We start from the raw sequence: 20,775 nt of genomic DNA on the forward strand, positions 1-20,775 counted from the left end.
AGTGTTGAACTGCCTGAGTTTCCTCAAAGGCAGGATGGTGGTCGCACTGAAACACTTCCATCCACCCGGATTGCTCCATATGAGACGACTTCAGCACTAGCTTCACTCCCGAGGCTCGAGATGAGCATGGTACCATGGGACACTCCGTGTGAACAATTCAGCACGTGGTCAGACCTTGCCTTTCTTCAGGCCCGGGGTGCCCCTAGAACAAATGACTAGACATGTTGTTGTCACAATAGATGCCTTCATGTCAGGCTGGGGCGCCACATGCAACATGCAGGCAGCCTCGGGGCTCTGTATGGGGCCTTGACTATTTTGGCACATCAACTGCCTAGAGCTGTTGGCAGTGCATCTAGCCTCAGTTCGCCTACCATCTCCCCCTCTGGAGTCAGCCATGGTTCAAGTCACCATAAATATTTCAGGAGAGCTTAATCACACAGCTGATATGCCCACAGTTTATGTTTTTTGGAGAATGGTGACTCCACCCCCAGATGGTTCATTGGATACAGACGTACAGAAGTTGTGCTTATTCTTACGAATTACAGCTTGTAAAATATGTTTTAGTTACAGAGAGATCAGTGTAAAACACTACATTTAAAAAAAACACACAAAAAAACTGGTACAGACAGTCATACGCCATTTCATGAGGACAGACACAACACAACACATATTATTTTTACACCCGCTAGAGGGTGTTATCTGTCTTTTCTGAATTTAATAGGAGAAAATTAATGATAATCCTATCTTTTATCCTATACCTAAACTTAACAACTAAGCATTAATATTTAAGCATTTACAATCCAGATGATTGTAGCTTTTTATTTTTTACTGTTTATAAATGAATGATGTCATAATCAAAGAGGCAATAAAAAGTCAATATTATTAAGCCTTTTCTGGCTCACGCTGTCACATGATGAATGAACAACTCAAAAAGTTAAACTAATTCCAATATAGAACCTATAGGATGTTGCACTCCCATGACTTCTTAAACCACAATAAAGATTAATTTAAAATGAACAAATCATTCAAGAATCACCAATTACTGTTCTCTATTATAAAGTCTTACCAAAGCATCTTTTAAAACCTTTTCTGCAAATACACCCCCAAATACTTAGTTTAGTTCCTGTCTGTGTATTTCTCCCCTGTCAGGTTTACTTGTTTCTATGTGTTTGCTCAGCTCTTGTTGTGGATTACGCCTTGTGTTTTCATCACTAATGAATGTTCTTCCGCAGCAGTGAAACGTAACATTTACTGTGTGTGTGTGTGTGTGTGTGTGTGTGTGTATATATATATATATGCATCTAAAATAATAAATACATAAAGTCATTTAATTTATTATGACTTGCTAGCACCAATTTAAACCCCCATGTGCCTAATTAATTAATTAATTAATTTTCTGATATATATTTTTAAAGGTACAAGAAACATTTCTTACCACATGTCAGAACTGTCACAATCATCTGTTGTGATTAATAGTGTATTTTTTAATATTGTTTATTTTAATGATATATTTCTTAATTCTAGTCAGGAACTGGAAAAATACAACAAGAATTCTGAGCGCTCTCAAGCAAGGTATAGTATTATGAGTATGTTTATTTTTTTTTTAATACTAAATATGCCAATTATAATACTTATATATACAGCCACAGTCCACCTTTAGAGAGACTTCAATTAAAGTTGTTTTCTTGTTTTTCATGTGTTATTGTATTACTGTATACATTTGGTTTTTTTTTTTTCTTTTAAAACAGTGAATATCAATACAAAGAGGATCTGAAAATTTTAACATTACTTAATAATGTATTATAATCATTGATGGGAATAACGGCGTTATAAATAAACAATGTTATTTTCCAGGAACGAGTAATAAGAGGAATTACTGTTTCCCTCATTACAATGGCACTACTGCCAATGAAAAAAATGCAGTGTTACTATAATTGATTATAGGCTCAGTTGATTTTAATGGATGTACAGTGTAATGTATTTGACGTACCATAAACTCTAGTGTGAAGGAGCACGGGTCACAGATGCTTTGACTCACAGACACAAAGAAAGATACAGAACTACATGCATAAAACACAAAATCAACATTCTACATGTAAACAATATTCTTTGTTGTATTTCATGTCAAAATTACAGAGTTCCTTTGGAATTTTTCAGCATATTAGCACAGACAATGTAATTAATATTCATAAACCCCACAGTTCATTAATCCTAGTGCATTTTATATTGCTATTAGAATTAGTAGTATTACAATTTTATCACAATTACTTTTAATTTTGCCCTTTATTTTAGAAATGTTAAACATTTCCTATTTTGGTCATTTTCCTGTCATTGTTTAGTCTGATTATGATTCCGTTTACATGTGTTTTTATTTATACCTTGTAGTTTAGTTGCTGTCCGTGTAATTTTGCTTTTATTCTTTGATATATATTTTAAAGGTACTGGAAACATTTCTTAGCATACGTCAGAGTTGTCAGTCATCTCTTGCACTTAATATTGCGTTTCTTTATATTGTGTATTCTTATGCTATATTTCTTTATTCTAGTCAGGTACTGGAACAATACAAGAAGAGTACTGAGCGTGTTCAAGCAAGGTATAGTATTAGAATAGAATATTTAATATATTGATATTTCAGTCTTTTTTTCATTTTAAGATTGTACAGAAAAACACATTACTTTTTTAGTTTTTATATATATATATCTATGTGTGTATGTGTGTGTGTGTGTGTGTGTGTGTGTGTGTGTGTGTATTCTTGTCTATACTGTGCTATCAGCTAAATATGCCAATTATGATACTTATACATACAGCCACAGTCCACCTTTAGAGAGTTAAGCACTTTAATGGCGTCCTTAAAGTTATTGTATTACTGTATATATGTGTATTCTTTTTTTTTTAAAACAGGGAATATCAATACAAAGAGGAGCTTAAACAATACAAAGAGGACCTGGAAAAATGCAAAGAGGAGCTGAAACAAAAAAGGTAACATAAACTAATATAACGGCATTGTAAATAAACAACATTATTTTTTCCAGTAACGAGTAGGTAACGATCAAATGAATTACTGTTTTTACAATAGTCCTACCCCTACTGACAAAAAATGCAGTTTTACTATAATTTATTATAGGCTCAGTTGAGTTTAATGGATGTCTCTCACATTGTCCCAAAGAAACATTAAAATACTGTAGATTAGTAGATTATCCATTCACATGTTTTTAATTATCCCTTGTAGTTCAGTTCCTGTCCGTGTAATTTTGCTTTCATTCTCTGATATTGTAACGAGACGCTAGGCTCAGTGGGATCCATGTGCAGCATTTATTGGAGTGGTCGTACAGGCAGGGTCAAAACAATGGCAAAACAGAGCAAGGGAGACACTCCAGGTATCAGAACAGATGAGCAAAAGGTCATGAGCAGGCAGAGAACAATCAGAGAGCTAGATACACAGTCCAAAGGTGGTAACAAGGCAGAGAATACAATAGTAAATGCTCAGAAATGATCACCATAGCAAATCAAGACTTCGATAGAATTGACTATTCCCTTAAAATAGGGGGACTAATGAGCAGTGGGCGTGGCGAAGGGGACAGGTGTGCATACTCAGCCCCAGGGAAGAGGCAGTATGGGACATAGAGTTCAGGAGATGGCCCGGTAAGCTCCATGCTAAAAGAGCCCTTTGGGAAGATGAATCAAATGGCAGGCTTTGGAGAAACAGTCTACAATGGTGAGAATGGGCATGTTGCCTTGAGAGTTGGGCAATGCGCAACCAGGGTCGTCAGGGTAGAGGCAATGGTTGAAGGAGTCCAGGTGAACATTGTCTCCCACTCCTGTGCTTGAAGCAACGACCTTGACGATGAAGGGTTCCTTTTGGATTTGGGTGTCGTAGTATAGGGGCTGAAGTGAAGTGTAGCTTCAGGTTCTCAAAAGCCTCCATGGCATCAGGGGACCAGATTAGCCAGCTGGATTGTCATTTGGTCATGGAGTTGAGGGGAGCTGTGATGATGCTGTAATTGCATATGAAGCGTCAGTAAAAGTTAGCAAACCCCAGGAATCGTTGAAGTTCTTTTAGAGTTTGGGGTCTGGGCTACTCCAGCATGGCTTTCACTTTCCTTTCGTGCATTGCCACTCCCTCATGGTTTATGATGTATCCCAGGGATGATGTGCTGGTGCAATGAAACATGCACTTCTTCTTTTTGACTACAAGTCGATTCTGAATTAGGCGGCACAGAATAGCTCAGACATGAGCCTCTAGGGTGTAGAAGTAAATTTATATGTCATCGATGTACACGATCACCCAACGGTTTAACATGTCTCTGAAGATGTCATTCATGAAGTCATTCAAAAGACGGATGGACTGTTGGAAAGGCCGAAGGGCATAACAAGGTACTCATAGTGACTGTTTGTGGTGGAGAAAGCAGTTTTTCACTCATCACCCTCCCGAATGCGGATCGGGTTGTATGCGTTATGCAGATCAAGCTTGGTGTAGGTGGAGTTGTTCAAGCATGGCTGGTACTAGGGGCAGAGGGTAACAAAATTTTACAATGATATCATTCAGGCCCCAATAGTCAATGCAAGGCAATAAGCCGCCATCTTTCTTCTTCACAAAGAATCCAGCCGAGGCGGGGGATGTAGAAGGGCAAATAAAGTCCATAGCCAGTTCTTCCTTAATGTAAGCATTCATGGCCTCAGATTCGGGTTGAGATAGGGGAAATACTCTGGAGCAAGAGGCGAGGAGGTAATCGGTGCTCGTGGACGTTTTATTAGGCAGTGGTTCTGGCAGTAGGCATTCCATTGCAGAATTTGTCCAAGTTTCTAAGAGATGTGTGGGTTGTGAATGCGCAACCAGCGGAGCTGGAGAATGACTTGATGGTTGTTAGAGTGTATGTTGTAAAATTTGGATGCTTTCCGAGTACAGGCTACCTACCTCGCTAATTTTTAGTGCTTCTGGTATGGGCTGCCTTTCTGGGCTGGTGTCTTGGGCTGAGAAGCAGGTGCCCTGAAGTGTGCAGTAACAAGGAAGAGAATAAAATGGTAAATGCTCAGAAATGATCACTAGAACTGACTAGAGACCTCCCTAGAGTGGTGCGGAGGAGATGGCCCGGTAACCTCCAAGGTAACGGATTTATAATTTTAAAGGTACAGAAAAACATTTCTTATCACAAGTCAGAGCTGCCACTACCATCTGTTGCACTTAATAATGTATTTTTTTTATATTGTGTATTTTTATGCTCTATTTCTTAACTCTAGTCATGAACTGGAACAACACAAGATCAATTCTGAGAACTTCCAAGCAAGGTATAGTTTTAGAATAGAATATATTCATATTTTCAGTCCTTAACAATAGTTTTATATTTTAAAACCATACAGAAAAACACATAAACTTTTTTGGTTTATTTTGTTTTTGTTTATAAAAATCACACAAATAAAGGCATAAATATAAAACCTATTAATATCAAATTTCAGTCCTCACACACACACACACACACACACACACACACATATATATATACACGGTCCAACAAGCTAAATATGCCAATTATAATACTTATACATACAGCCACAGTCCACCTTTAGAGGGCTAAGCACTTCAATGGTGTCCTTAAAGTTGTATTCTTGTTTTCCATGTATTATTATATTACTGTATACATTTTATTCTTTCTTTTAAAACAGTGAATATCGATACAAAGAGGATCTGAAACAATGCAAAGAGGAGCTGAAACAAAAAAGGTAACATAAACTGATAAACTCAAGTCATTTATAACATTATTTAATAGTGTATTATAATCATTGATGAGAATAATGGCGTTTTACATAAACAGCATTTTTACCGTTACTGACAAAAAAAAAGTCTTATTAAAATTGATTATAGGCTCAGTTGATTTTAATGGATGTACAGTGTAATGTATTTGACGTACCATAAACTCTAGTGTGAAAGAGCACGGGTCACAGATGCTTTGACTCACAGACACAAAGAAAGATACAGAACTACATACATAAAACACAGAATCAACATTCTACATGTAAACAATATTCTTGTAATGTCGTGTTAAAATTACATTCCTTTGGAAGTCTTTAGCAAATCAGCACAGACAATGTGATTAATATTCATAAACAAGCAGCTCAGCAGTGTTTTTAATTATCCCTTATATTTTAATTCCTGTCTGTGAAATTTTGCTTCAATTCTTTGATGTATACTTTTAATGGTACAGGAAACATTTCTTACCACATGTCAGAACTGTCACAGTCATCTGCTGCACTCAATAGTGTATTTGTTTAATATTATACTATATTTCTTAATTCTAGTAATGTACTGGAACAATACAAGAAGAATTCTGAGCGTGTTCAAGCAAGGTATAGTACTAGAATAGCATATAGAATATATTGATATTTTCAGTTCTTAGCAATAGTTTTATTTTTTAAAACTGTACAAAAAAACACATTACTTTTTTTGTTCATAAAAAAACACAGTTAAAGGAATAAAGAAGTAAAACTTATTATTATCAAGTTGGACCCTATTTTGCTTTCAAAATTTCACCTTTATTCTTAATATGTGTGTGTGTGTATGTATGTATGTATGTTCTTGTCTGTACTGTATAATACATACAGCCACAGTCCACCTTTAGAGAGACAAGCACTTCAATGGTGTCACTTCATGTGTTATTATATTACTGTATACATTTTATTCTTTCTTTTAAAACAGTGAATTTCGATATAAAGAGGAGCTGAAACTAAAAAGGTAATATAAAAGTCATTTATAAAATTACATAGAAGTGTATTATAATCATTGATTGGAGTAACGGTGTTATAAATAAATGGCATTCTTTTTTGCCAGTAACAAGTAATCAAATTAATTACTGTTTCCCCCGTTACAATGGTGCTACCGTTACTGACAAAAATGCAGTGTTACTATAATTTATTATAGGCTCAGTTGATTTTAATAGATGTACAGTGTAATGTACCTGTATTTAACGTACCATAAACTGTAGTGTGAAGGAGCACGGGTCACAGATGCTTTGACTCACAGACACAAAGAAAGATACAGAACTACATACATAAAACATCTGATTATGATTCTGTTCACATGTTTTTAATTATCCTATGTAGTTTAGTTCATGTCCATGTACTTTTGCTTTAATTCTCTGATATATATTTTAAAGGTACAGGAAACATTTCTTACCACATGTCAGAACTGTCACAGTCATCCATTGTGCTTAATAGTGTATTTTTTGTAATATTGTGTATTATTATGCTTTGTTTCTTAATTCTAGTCATGAACTGGAACAAAGCAAGACAAATTCTGAACACTTTCAAGCAAGGTATAGTATTAGAATAGAATGTTGAATATATTGATATTTTCAGTCCTTAGCAATAGTTTTAAATTTAAAAAAATAAAGGAATAAATAGGTACAACTTATTATTGTTAAGTTGGACCCCTTTTTGCCTTCAAAATTTCACCTTCATTCTTAATGACATATATGTGTATATATATACACACATGCACACACACATACACATATTGTGGCAGGGTGAAGAAACACACGGCAAGAGAGTGCTCTAAATAACCGATCACCCTGTGATGAGTGATCTTCCCAGAAGCCTCTTTCACAGCGGGGGTCCAGTTAACTTTCTCTGGCTTCCAATTCCTGGTCAGATCTATCAGGGAGGCATCTAGAGAGGAGAAGTTGGGGATGAAACACCTATAATAGCCCGCCAACCACAAAAAAGGCTCATGCCTGGGTTTTGGTTAGGGGCCGAGGTGCTTCCACCTTCTTCTCCTGTGGCCGGATGAGGCCCCTCCAGACTTGGAAACCCAGGTACTGGGCTTCGAAGAGCGCCAGATGACATTTCCGTGGGTTGGTCGTAAGCCCATCCCATTGAAGTTCGGACAGCACCCTCCGCAGACGGTCAATGTGATTTTCCCATGCCTGAGTGAATGATGACGTCATCCAAATACCTGGCTGCGTAGGCTTGATGGGGTGGAGGAAGATGTCCATCATGGTCCCGTGCAGACCAAAGGAAAGGGTCCGATATTGCCAGTGGCCGCTGGGTGTGGACATTACCCTGCCAGTACCCTTTTGTCAGGTCAAGTGATGAAATATATCAGGCCCTTCCCACTCAGTCAAGAAACTCTTCCACCCGAGGCATGGGGTAGCCGTCAAACTCAGATACTTCATTCAGTTGACGAAAGTCATTGCAAAAGCGGAGGGTGGCATCTGCCAGGTTGATGGAGACAATATTTGACGGGCCCAATTCGCTCCTTGACAGCATATGGCCCCTGCCAGGAATTTGCAAGCGGCCGTAGGAGCGAGTACCAACCGTTGTTGGGCCTCTGGTGCCTTACTCAGGTGTTCTCAGACTAATGGCATGACACGGTTGATTCTCTCCCTCATCTCCTTGACGTGCTCGATCACAGTCGGATGGGCTGCCTGCTGCTGCTCTCACACCTCCTTAACGACATCCAGGAGGCCTCTGCGCTGCCGGCCAAAGAGGAGCATGAAGGGGGTAAAAACAGTTGAGGCTTCCCTGATCCTGAAGAGCACGTGGGGTATCATTAAATCCCAGTCCCTCCTGTCTTCTGTCACCACCCACCGCAGCATTTACTTAAGGGTTTGTTTGAACCCCTCCTGTAATCTTCTGAAACACATCATAAAACAGATTAGAATTTTGGGAGGGGGACTCACCGTCTCTCCTGCTATTGGCAGTGTTGATTATGAAGGTCCCTTGGCCGGCCTCTGTCGTCGACAGTTCCCTCTAGGGCTGGCAGGCTGGGTGGCAGCAGTTAGCAGGTGGTCAAATCCTGGCCATTCTCGTCCCAGCAGCACAGGTACCGGTAGATCCTTGATCACGGAGCGCTCAACTGGCCAGCGAACTGTTGGGTGATGGAAAAAAGTTTTGGGGTGAAAACAAGATCTCTTTACCGGTGTTTTCTTCACAAATTTGCCTGCATTCTCCACCAGTGTGGCGGAGTGAAGAAACACGTGGCAAGAGAAAGCTCTAAATAAATACCCCGGAGGGTGAAGTCCCAGGGTGTGATAGGTGCTGCAGTGCTCTACAGATCTTTCTGGTCGCTGTGGTGCAGTGGTGGCTGATTGGTCACACGCTGCTGTCTAGGGAACACAAGAAAAATTATGTTATTGTCAGCAGTTTCATACTCACCCCTCTGGCGTGCCTCGTGGCCTATTCAAGTCAGAGGGGAACGAACCACAGCTACAACCTGCGATGAGTGAATCCAGGTGCTCCATGTTTGTTGCCAGGGCGCCGCTGGTTCCTCGGGGCGCTCGACACACACACGTATATATATATATATATATATATATATATATATATATATATATATATATGTGTGTGTGTGTGTGTGTGTGTGTGTGTGTGTGTGTGTGTATGTATGCACGCATTCTTGTCTGTACTGTGCTATCAGCTAAAAATGGCAATTATAAATCTAGCCACAGTCCTCCTATAGAGAGCCAAGCACTTCAATGTTGTCCTTAAAGTTGTATTTTTGTTTCCATGTGTTATTGTATTACTGTATACATTTTATTCTTTCTTTTAAAACAGTGAATATCAATACAAAGAGGAGCTGAAACAATGCAAAGAGGAACTGAAACAAAAAAGGTAATATAAACTGAAGTAATTTAGAGCATAACTTAATAGTGTATTATAATCATTGATGGGAATAACAGTGCTGTAAATAAATCATCTGTCATCTGTTGCGTTTAATAGTGTATTTTTTTATATTGTGTATTTTTATGCTATATTCTTAATTCTAGTCAGGAACTGGAACAATACAAGAAGAATTCTGAACACGCTCAAGCAAGGTATAGTATTAGAATAGAATATATTGATATTTTCAGTCCTTAACAATAGTTTTTTATTTCAAAACTGTACAGAAAAACTGTCACGACCCTTACTTGAACTCAGGTCTCTGGTGTGGTGGTCAAGCAATTTACCACTTAGCCACAAGGAGAGTAGTGTTGCATCCAAATGAAACACTTTAGGCAGAGCTCCAAGAAATGTAGATTTAATAAAAAATCTTTGCACAAAAAAAAAAAAAAACTATTTCAACAAAAGTTCTTCTCGGACCGAGGTATAGTTAACAATGCAAACAATAGAAAGGAGTACTTGGAAAAATAAAAACTCCACGGGGGAAGAAAACAAAACCAGTAAACTGCACAAAGAAAAAATACCCGAACAACTTACTAGAGAGGTAGTGTAAGGAAGGGTCAAAGACATTCGGATCCATGTGCGACAAGACTTTAATTGTGGTCAGGCAGGCAGGGTCAAACAGGAGCAGTAAGTACAATACAGGGATGATCATAAATGTAAACGATACCAGGCAGAAGGTCGAGGCGGGCAGCTTATAATTAGAGTCAGGAACGGGCAGAAGGTCAGTAGACAGGCAGAGAACAATCAGAGAACAAAGACAATCCAAATCAGCAACAGGTAATCAAACACAAAGAAGAATGCTCAGAATTGCAGCAGGAACAAACAAGACTTCGCTGTGAGTGTCTGTGAGGAAGTTCATTATATAGGGCGTGGTGATGGGAAACGCCTGGCAGGGCTAATTGGCCCAAGGCATGGGGTTGTGGGAAACTGAGTCATAATGGCATAAATCCTTTGGAAGGTAGCTTGCACCCTGTGACAGCCAAAGGGAAGGATCCGGTACTGCCAATGAAAACTGGGGGTGAAGAAAGCGGTTTTAGTATTAGCTGATTCTGAGTATCCATTGGTGAGGTCCATGGTCAATATGTACTGAACCATTCCCAGCGATCGAGAAAAACACCATGGTTCAATTACCCCCAAATTCAGCATCTGTTGGAGCTCATTCTCAATAGCTTGTCGATGAGCCTCAGGGACACGGTAGGGTCTCTGCTAGACGATGAGTCCTGGGGCCGTCCGGATGTCGTGCTCTTTTACGTTGGTCTGCCTGGGGTAAGGGGAAGACACGCCAGAGAACAGACTGATCAGGTGCTGGATTTCCCCTTCTGGGCAGCCGAGAGATGGGCATTGACATAGACAACCACGGGATCAGAAGTAGCGAGGGTGGCAAGCTGGTCCCCATTCCCTACCAATCTCTTTATGAGGTTGATATGATCGTCCAAGCTGATGTAGAGGGTATGTTACAGGCCCAAACTTTTTCAGCACTGTGTATGGGCCCTGCCAGGTGGCCAGAAACTTGCAGGTAGCTGTGGGAACGAGGACCATCACTCGGTCTCAGTGCTGGAATTCCCATGGTTGGGCTGACCGGTTGTATTTGTGTTGTTGGGCCTGTTGTGCCATTGCGGAGGTGTTCCCGAACTAGTGTCATGACCCGGTCGATCCTCTCCCTCATCTCTTTGACGTGTTTGACCACTCTCCAATGGGCTGACAGCTGCTGTTCCCAGGCTTCCTTGGCAACATCAAGGAGGCGAAGAGGAGTTTGAAGGGGGTGAAGCCAGACCTGAGGAACTTCCTGAATCCCAAACAGGATGTGTGATCCTAGTTGTGTTTTTCCTGCCCTCGGTGGCGTGTAGAGGGAATTTATCTGCCGCCTTTTCTAGCGGCGGGACGAGCTCCTTCACGCACCCTTCCTGGACCCACGAGGACACCAGCGTGCATGCACGGGGGAAGAGACCGGTCTCCCGAGGAGAGGCGCGCAGGGCATTTAACGGCGACGGTGACGAGGCTAAATGCATTTCAGGTGTGCCTCGTCACACGCCGCCAGACCTGACCAATACCACGTCCCTCCTCTCGAACACACCCACTCCCGTCGGGAGCCTGGTGAAGGACGGCGAATAAAGGACGGGGTGATGATGACAATAAAGGGGAGGGGCAGCCGACTCGTCACAATATATATATATATATATATATATATATATATATATATATATATATATATATATATATATATATAGTATATACACACATTTCTTTCTGTACTGGGCTATCAGCTAAATATGTCAATTATAATACTTATTCATACAGCCACAGTCCACCTTTAGAGAGACAAGCAATTCAATGGCGTCCTTAAAGTTGTATTCTTGTTTTCCACGTGTTATTATATTACTGTATACATTTGTATTCTTTTTTTTTTTTTTTTTTTAAAGCAATGAATATCGATACAAAGAGGATCTGAAACAAAAAAGGTAATGTAAACTTACGTCAATTATAACATTACTTAATAGTTTATCATAATCATTTATGGAAATTACATATTACTGTTTCCCCCGATACAATGGTGCTACCGTTACTGACAAAAAAAAAATCCCAAGGTTTCCATAGACAGTAGATAATATTTTTATCAATATATTGAATTTGATAGGTGTCTCTCACACTGTCCCACAGAATAATTAAAATAGTGTAGATTATTGTATAATATTTTCCTCCTAATTCTTCCTGTGTTTCCTGGTTTTGGTAATTTTCCTGTCCTTGTTTTGCCTGATTATGATACCATTCATGTGTTTTTAATTATCCCTTGTACTTTAGTTTATGTCCATGTAATTTTTCTTTAATTCTCTGATATATATATTTTAAAGGTACAGGAAACATTTCTTCCCACATGTCAGAACTGTCACAGTCATCTGTGTTTAATAGTGTATTTTTTTTATATTGTGTATTTTTATGATATATTTCTTAACTCTAGTCATGAACTGGAACAATACAAGAAGAATTCTGAGAACTTTCAAGCGAGGTATAGTATTAGAAAAGAATATATCATATATTGATATTTGCAGTCCTTAGCAATAGTTTATATATTTATATCTATGTATATACAATTTTGTCTGTACTGTGCCATTTATAATACTCATACATACAGCCACAGTTCTCCTTTAGAGAGACAAGCACTTCAATGGTGTCCTTAAAGTTGTATTTTTGTTTTCCATGTGTTATTATATTACTGTATACATTTTATTATTTCTTTTAAAACAGTGAATATCGATACAAAGAGGAGCTGAAACAAAAAAGGTAATATAAACTGAAGTAATTTAGAACATAACTTAATAGTGTACCATAATCATTGATGGGAATAACAGTGCTATAAATAAATCATCTGTCATCTGTTGCATTTAATAGTGGGTTTTTTTTTATATTGTATATTTTTATGCTATATTCTTAATTCTAGTCAGGAACTGGAACAATACAAGATGAATTCTGAGCGCGTTCAAGCAAGGTATAGTATTAGAATATAGAATATATTGATATTGTCAGTCCTTAACAATAGTTTTATATTTCAAAACTATAAAGAAAAACTTTTTTTCTTCATAAAAAACACACAAATAATGGCATAAGTCCTTTGGAGGTTAGCTTGCGCCCCGTGACAGCCAAAGGAAAGGGTCCGGTACTGCCAATGAAAACTGGGGGTGGAGAAAGCGATTTTAGGTCAATATGTACCGAGCCCTTCCCAGTGATCCAGAAAAACACTATGGATCAATTACCCCCAAATTCAATATCTGTTGGACCTTATCCTCAATAGCTTGTCGACGAGCCACAGGGTCACGGTAGGGTCTCTGCTAGACGATGAGTCCTGGGGCCGTCTGGATGTCATACTCTTTTACGTTGGTCTGCCTGGGGTAAGGGAAAGACACGCCAGAGAACCGACCGATCAGCTGCTGGATTTCCCTTTCTGGGCAGCCGAGAGATGGGCATTGACATAGACAACCACGGGATCAGAAGTAGCGAGGGTGGCAAGCTGGTCCCCATTCCCTACCCATCTCTTTAAGAGGTTGATATGATATAGCTGGTCTGCTCTGCATCGTCCAAGCTGACGTAGATGGTATGTTACAGGCCCAAACCTTTTCAGCACTGTGTATGGGCCCTGCCAGGTGGCCAGAAACTTGAAGGCAGCTGTGGGAACGTGGACCATCACTCAGTTTCCGGGCTGGAATTCCCATGGTTGGGCTGCCTGGTTGAATTGGTGTTGATGGGCCTGTTGTGCCATTGCGGAGGTGTTCCCGAACTAATGGCATGACCCAGTCGATCCTCTCCCTCATCTCTTTGATGTGTTTGACCACTCTCCGATAGGCTGACAGCTGCTGTTCCCAGGCTTCCTTGGCAACATCCAGGAGGTGAAGAGGAGTTTGAAGGAGGTGAAGCCAGTTGAGGCCTGAGGAACTTCCCGAATCCCAAACAGGACGTGTGATCCAAGTTGTGTTTGTCCTGCCCTCGGTGGGCATGGGCTCGTAGCATGTAGAGGGAATTTATCTGCCGCCTTGAATAGGAGAGAAAAAATAGGCGCGTTGGGCTTCACCCATTAGGAGGGGAGCTAACACTCATCAGGATGCCATCCCTCAACATTCACAGTTGTCTCAAACATTTCTATATATGCTTCTGCATTATCGTGGACAGTCTTTTTTTGCAGAAGATTGGTGTCTTGGGCACGGCGGTCAGGCAGCAGAACGCATTGAGCCGCAGCTGTTCTGAGAGACACAAGTTCCTTCTCAGTCTCACCCTGGCGACAGGCAAGGTGCTCAGCGATTTGCTGTTGGTGGATGCTGACCTCTGTAATGCTTCTTCCATGTTGGGGGAGGAGCGCTTCGACTAACTGACAGAACCAGGAAAACAGAGAAAATGAGAACAAAAACTCTTCTTACCCCCATCACTTGTCGGTGATTCTTCACTCTTCTGCCTGCATTCTCCACCAGTGTCACGCGGAGAAGAATCACATGAAATGGAGAGCTCAAACAAAAACCCCAGAGGGTACTTTTATTTATTAGTAGTGACAAAAGGTGGAAAAAGTCCAAACTATGTCCCTGTGCTAAAAATGCTCTCTCTCATTGGAGCAGTGTGTCCGAGGAGCCTGTATGTGTGTGTGTGTATATATATATATATATATATATATATATATATATATATATATATATATATACAGTAGACACACAAATGTCTTTCTGTACTGGGCTATCAGCTAAATTTGCCAATTATAATACTTATACATACAGCCACAGTCCACCTTTAGAGACACAACCACTTCAATGGCGTCCTTAAAGTTGTATTCTTGTTTTCCACGTGTTATTATATTACTGTATACATATGTATTCTTTTTATTTAAAGCAATGAATATCGATACAAAGAGGATCTGAAACAAAAAAGGTAATATAAACTTATGTCAATTATAACATTACTTAATAGTTTATCATAATCATTTATGGAAATTACATAATACTGTTTCCCCCGTTACAATGGTGCTACCATTACTGACAAAAAAAAATAGTGTTACTATAATTTATTATAGGCTCAGTTGATTTTAATGGATGTACAGTGTAATGTATTTGACGTACCATAAACTCTAGTGTGAAAGAGCACGGGTCACAGATGCTTTGACTCACAGACACAAAGAAAGATACAGAACTACATACATAAAACACAAAATCAACATGCTACATGCAAACAATATTCTTTGTTGTATTTTTGTGTCAAATTAAAGGAATTCCTTTGGAATTCTTCAGCAAATCAGCTCAGACAATGTGATCATATCACATCAAATTATAATGCTATTAAAAAGATACTATGACGATTATATTCTTAAGGTTTCCATAGACAGTAGATCACATTTTTATCAATATATTGAATTTGATAGGTGTCTCTCACATTATCCCACAGAACTATTAAAATAGTGTAGATTTTTGTATAATATTTTGCCCCCTAATTCTTCCTGTGTTTCTTGGTTTTGGTCATTTTCCTGTCCTTGTTTTGCCTGATTATGATACCATTCACGTTTTTTTAATTATCCCTTGTACTTTATGTCCATGTAATTTTTCTTTAATTCTCTGATATATATATTTTAAAGGTACAGGAAACATTTCTTACCACATATCAGAACTGTAACAGTCATCTGTTGTGTTTAATAGTGTATTTTTTATATTGTGTATTTTTATGATATATTTCTTAACTCTAGTCAGGAACTGGAACAATACAAGAAGAATTCTGAGAAATTTCAAGCAAGGTATAGTATTAGAAAAGAATATATAATATATTAATATTTTCAGTCCTTAGCAATAGTTTATATATTTATATCTATGTATATACAATTTTGTTTGTACTGTGCCAATTATAATACTCATACATACAGCCGCAGTCCTCCTTTAGAGAGACAAGCCCTTCAATAGTGTCCTTAAAGTTGTATTTTTGTTTTTCATGTGTTATTGTATTACTGTATACATCTTATTATTTCTTTTAAAACAGTGAATTTCAATACAAAGAGGAGCTGAAACAATGCAAAGAGGAACTGAAACAAAAAAGGTAATATAAAGTAATAACTTAATAGTGTATTATAATCATTGATGGGAATAACAGTGCTATAATTAAATCATCTTTCATCTGTTGCGTTTAATAGTGTATTTTTTTATATTTTGTATTTTTATGCTATATTCTTAATTCAAGTCAGGAACTGGAACAACACAAGAAGAATTCTGAGCGTGTTCAAGCAAGGTATAGTATTAGAATAGAATATATGGATATTTTCAGTCCTTAACAATAGTTTTATATTTCAAAACTGTACAGAAAAACGTTTTTTCTTTATAAAAAACACACAAATAATGGCTTAAATCCTTTGGAAGGTAGCTTGCACACCGTGAGAGCCAAAGGGAAGGGTCCGCTACTGCCAATGAAAACTGGGAGTGGAGAAAGTGGTTTTAGGATTAGCTGATTCTAAGTATCCATTGGTGAGGTCCATGGTCAATACTGTATGTACTGAACCATTCCCAGCAATCGAGAAAAACACCATGGTTCAGTTACCCCCAAATTCAGTATCTGTTGGACCTCATCCTCAATAGCTTGTCGACGAGCCTCAGTTGCTAGACGATGACTGCTGGGGCCATCCGGATGTCATACTCTTTTACGTTGGTCTGCCTGGGGTAAGGGGAAGACGCGCCAGAGAACCGACCAATCAGGTGCTGGAGTTCCCCCTTCTGGGCAGCCGAGAGATGGGCGTTGACGTACACAACCACGAGATCAGAAGTAGCGAGGGCAGCAAGCTGGTCCCCATTCCCTACCCATCTCTTTAAGAGGTTGATATTATATCGCTGGTCTGCTCTGCATCGTCCAAGCTGATGTAGATGGTATATTTCAGGCCCAAACCTTTTCAGCACTGTGTATGGGCCCTGCCAGGTGGCCAGAAACTTGCAGGCAGCTGTGGGAACGAGGACCATCACTTGGTCTAAGGCCTGGAATTTCCTTGGTTGGGCTCCTGGTTGTATTGGTGTTGTTGGGCCTGAGTCGGGAGAGGATTTCTCGGCGCACGTTTTGGTAGCTCTCTGCCGCTTCGCACGAAAGCAAGAAGTACGTGCGCTGCGCCTCGCCGTTTATGAGGGCGGCTAGTATCCGTGCCCACTCCTCGGGGTGCCAACCCTCTGCGTTGGCTGCTGTCTCGTACATTTGCAAGTACGCCTCTGTATCATCATCTGCGGATATTTTTGGCAGCAGTTTGGTGGCTTTGGCTCGGGGGTCCGGCAGTGGAATCTGTTGGGCAGCAGCGGATTGTAGGGCGGCGACCTCCTGCTCTGTTTCGCCCTGTCGAGGAGCCAGGGGCTCCATGATTTGTTGCTGGCAGATGCTAACCTCGGTGAGCCATTGTATCAGTTCCTCCATGGCAGGGGAGGAGTGCTACGTCACGCGGTAAACTAAAAGGGGGCAGAAAAAAAAAGAAATATAAGGAAGCGAAGACGAGATCACTTGCCGGTGTTTCTTCACTCTTGCCAGCATTCTCCACCAGCGTGACAGGGTGAAGAAACTCACAGCAAGTAGGGTGGATTTATTCAACAAAGCCAAAAAAACCAAAAGAAATACGGGTGAAAGTGCCAGTCTGTGGGATACGCGGGCAACGGTGCTCATTCTCTTCCTTCTTGGTGCAGAGTGAATGCGTGCCGTGGGGTGCCGACTAACCGGTCTACACGCTGCTTTCTGCAGGGGACAAGAGAAGAGTCGTTAATACCAGCAGTCATGGAGGCAAAAGCTCATTGACAGCGTGCCTTTTTATCCCGGCCCGCTGATGAGCAACAGCTGAGACCGGTCAGCCTGTGACGAGTGCATGCACGTGCTCCTCGTTGGTTACCAGGGCGACACTGATGGCTGCTTGGGACGCTCGTCACAATATATATACACAAATTTCTTTCTGTACTGTGCTATCAGCTAAATATGCCAATTATAATACTTATACATACAGCCACAGTCCTCCTTTGGAGAGCCAAGCACTTTAACGTTGTCCTTAATTTTTTATTCTTTCTTTTAAAACAGTGAATATCAATACAAAGAGGAGCTGAAACGAAAAAGGTAATATAAAGCAGCAGCTCATTATTCCTAGTGCATTTTATATTGTTATTAGTAGTGGAATTTGTAGTACCACTATTTTATCACAATTATTTTTCATTTTCCCCTGTTTTTTATGGAAACGCTTAAAGACAAACGATATCTTAAGCACCACACAATCATTCAATCAATCAATCATTTTATTTATATAGCGCTTTTAACAACACAGGTTGCATCAAAGCACTGTACAGTATAATGTAGAAGAGTACAATGACAGGGATGTATAATGAAGAGCTTGAACAATTTGTTATTAAATGCAGAGACGATCTCTGTAATCAATTCGATGATAATCACTAGAGGTTAAGTGTCCTACCACACTAGTCTTAAAGTTTAGTCAACATATTCATGGTTATTCTAAATACTAAAGTTCTCTTCCCAAGAGTTGCTAATATTTTAAATAACATATTTAATTTGATAGGTGTTTCTCATATTGTCCCACAGAAATATTATAATAGTGTAGATTATTCTATAATATTTTGCCCCTTAATTCTTCCTGTTTCCTATTTTGGTTATTTTCCTGTCCTTGTTTAGTCTGATTCCATTCATTTAATTATTCCTTATAGTTTAGTTCCTGTCCGTGTAGGTTTGCTTAAATTCTCTGAGTTGTCAGCCATCTGTTGTGCTTAATAGTATATATTTTTAATTTTGTGTATTTGTATGCTATGTTTCTTAATTCTAGTCAGGAACTGGAACAATACAAGAAGAATTCTGAGCACTTTCAAGCAAGGTATAGTATTATAATAGAATGTTGAATATATTGATATTTTCAGTTCTTAGCAAAAATAAAACTTTTTAAAACTTTACAGAAAAGACACATTGTTCTTTTGCTTTAAAAATGTTACCTTCATCCTTCATGTATATATATATATATATATAAGTTGTTTTCTTGTTTTCTGTGTTATTATATTACTGTATACATTTGTATTCTTTATTTTGAAACAGTGAATATCGATACAAAGAGGAGCTGAAACTAAAAAGGTAATATAAACTTACTTAACTTACTTAACAGTGTATCATAATCATTGATGGGAATAATGGCATTATACATAAATTCATGCCAAAATTATGGAATTCCTTTGAAATACTTCTGCAAATCAGCACAATGTGATTATTATTCATATACCCAGCAACTCATTAATCATCATGTGTTTTATATTGTTATTAGTAGTAGAATTCGTAGTATCACAATTTTGTTAAGAAAGTTTCCTGTCTGTCAGTCACTATGAGTTTTGTTGTGACAACAGTCTGTGGTCTTGCTTGGAGCCCTGATTAGCTCTGATTAAGAGAAAACGGCAATGAACAGCCCGTTCCCGTCACACAGTACAAATAGGTGAAAACCATTCATCAGATTTTGCTTCAGAGCCGACAGTCTTATGACTACAAGCTTTAATGTGCTACTAGAAAGAGGAGAAGCTGAAACAGAAGCTGTTTGAAGACGCGATTAGTGGCATCCGTGTTATACCCTGGGTTTCTCACCTAGAAGAGCAATTTCTGTGCAAGGTCGATTCGCATCTTTTTAAAGATGACGTTTTAGTTGTGCGGCCCCACCTGGTGGAATTGTCCTAGGCTCCCGCCCAAGGCCTTTAGGCATTGTGCAGGAGGGCGGAGTCCACCCTGCCTCTAAGTCCTCTAGGAAGACAAGTAAGAGACCCTAAGATGGATGGCCTGGAGAGGAATTGCTTTTCAGGGGAGGGTGAACAAGTCGCCAAGGTGAAGAGGGGTTTTACAGCCCCTACTTCATTGTCCCAAAGAAAGGTGGTAGCTTTCGACCGCACCTGGACCTGTGAGTTTTGAACTGGGCCCTGCAAAAGCTCCTGTTGAAGACTCCTGGGGCATATGGCTTCCACAGCTGCAGTCACACCGCTCGGGTTTGCTTCATATGAGACCACTTCAGCACTGGATACACTCCTGAGTCCCAAGATGGGTATGGTGCAGTGGGACACTCCGTGTGACAATCACGCTGGCTTGTCATCACACTTTTAGTAGATGGTCAGACTTTGGAACAAGTGTCACAGTATGTGGTTGTAACCACAGATGCCTCCATGACAGGCTGGGGTGCTACATGCAGCGGGCAGGCAGCCTCAAGGTTCTGGATAGGGACTTGTCTGCTTCGGCACATCAACTGCCTAGAGCTACTGGCAGTGCATCTAGCTCTGCAGCTCTTCAGGCCGCTGCTGACAAGCATGTATTGGTCTCCACGGACAATACTGCAACTGTGTCGTACATCAACCATCAAGGGGGTTTACAATCATGCCGCATGGGGCATGCGGTACATATTTTGGGGGAGTTCAATCATGCAGCTGATGCGCTTTCATGACAGCTTACTTTCCCAGAGAATGGCAACTCCACCCCAAGACGATTCAGCTGATTTGGAGTCGATTCGGAGAGGCTCAGGGGGATCTGTTCACATTTTGTGTATCCTCCTATTACCAGCTGTTCTCTTCCCAGACCAAGGTTTCCCTCAGCCCAGACGTGCTGGCACACAGCTGTCAGGGAGGACGAGGA

At 39.8% G+C, this 20,775-nt stretch overlaps 1 protein-coding gene across 50 annotated transcripts in view; it reads left to right on the forward strand.

Moving 5' to 3' along the window:
* LOC122331512 (trichohyalin-like) overlaps positions 1–20,775 on the forward strand; it is a 590,129-nt gene that overhangs the window by 20,335 nt on the left and 549,019 nt on the right. For 17 of the 50 annotated variants that reach the window (XM_043228947.1, XM_043228958.1, XM_043228951.1 and 14 more), the window contains exons 13-33: positions 1,525–1,572; positions 2,546–2,593; positions 2,902–2,979; positions 5,239–5,286; positions 5,662–5,718; positions 6,295–6,342; positions 6,692–6,727; positions 7,260–7,307; positions 9,547–9,603; positions 9,759–9,806; positions 12,075–12,113; positions 12,611–12,658; positions 12,898–12,933; positions 13,091–13,138; positions 15,019–15,057; positions 15,863–15,910; positions 16,150–16,206; positions 16,348–16,395; positions 18,199–18,234; positions 18,950–18,997; positions 19,213–19,248. In XM_043228947.1, the coding sequence (XP_043084882.1) occupies positions 1,525–1,572; positions 2,546–2,593; positions 2,902–2,979; positions 5,239–5,286; positions 5,662–5,718; positions 6,295–6,342; positions 6,692–6,727; positions 7,260–7,307; positions 9,547–9,603; positions 9,759–9,806; positions 12,075–12,113; positions 12,611–12,658; positions 12,898–12,933; positions 13,091–13,138; positions 15,019–15,057; positions 15,863–15,910; positions 16,150–16,206; positions 16,348–16,395; positions 18,199–18,234; positions 18,950–18,997; positions 19,213–19,248 (999 nt within the window). The remainder of the gene's footprint in view (positions 1–1,524; positions 1,573–2,545; positions 2,594–2,901; positions 2,980–5,238; positions 5,287–5,661; positions 5,719–6,294; positions 6,343–6,691; positions 6,728–7,259; positions 7,308–9,546; positions 9,604–9,758; positions 9,807–12,074; positions 12,114–12,610; positions 12,659–12,897; positions 12,934–13,090; positions 13,139–15,018; positions 15,058–15,862; positions 15,911–16,149; positions 16,207–16,347; positions 16,396–18,198; positions 18,235–18,949; positions 18,998–19,212; positions 19,249–20,775) is intronic. The other 33 variants (XM_043228967.1, XM_043228950.1, XM_043228953.1 and 30 more) reach the window with 33 other exon arrangements.

This window comes from Puntigrus tetrazona, unplaced genomic scaffold, assembly GCF_018831695.1.
Source record: "Puntigrus tetrazona isolate hp1 unplaced genomic scaffold, ASM1883169v1 S000000001, whole genome shotgun sequence".
NCBI lineage: Eukaryota > Metazoa > Chordata > Actinopteri > Cypriniformes > Cyprinidae > Puntigrus > Puntigrus tetrazona.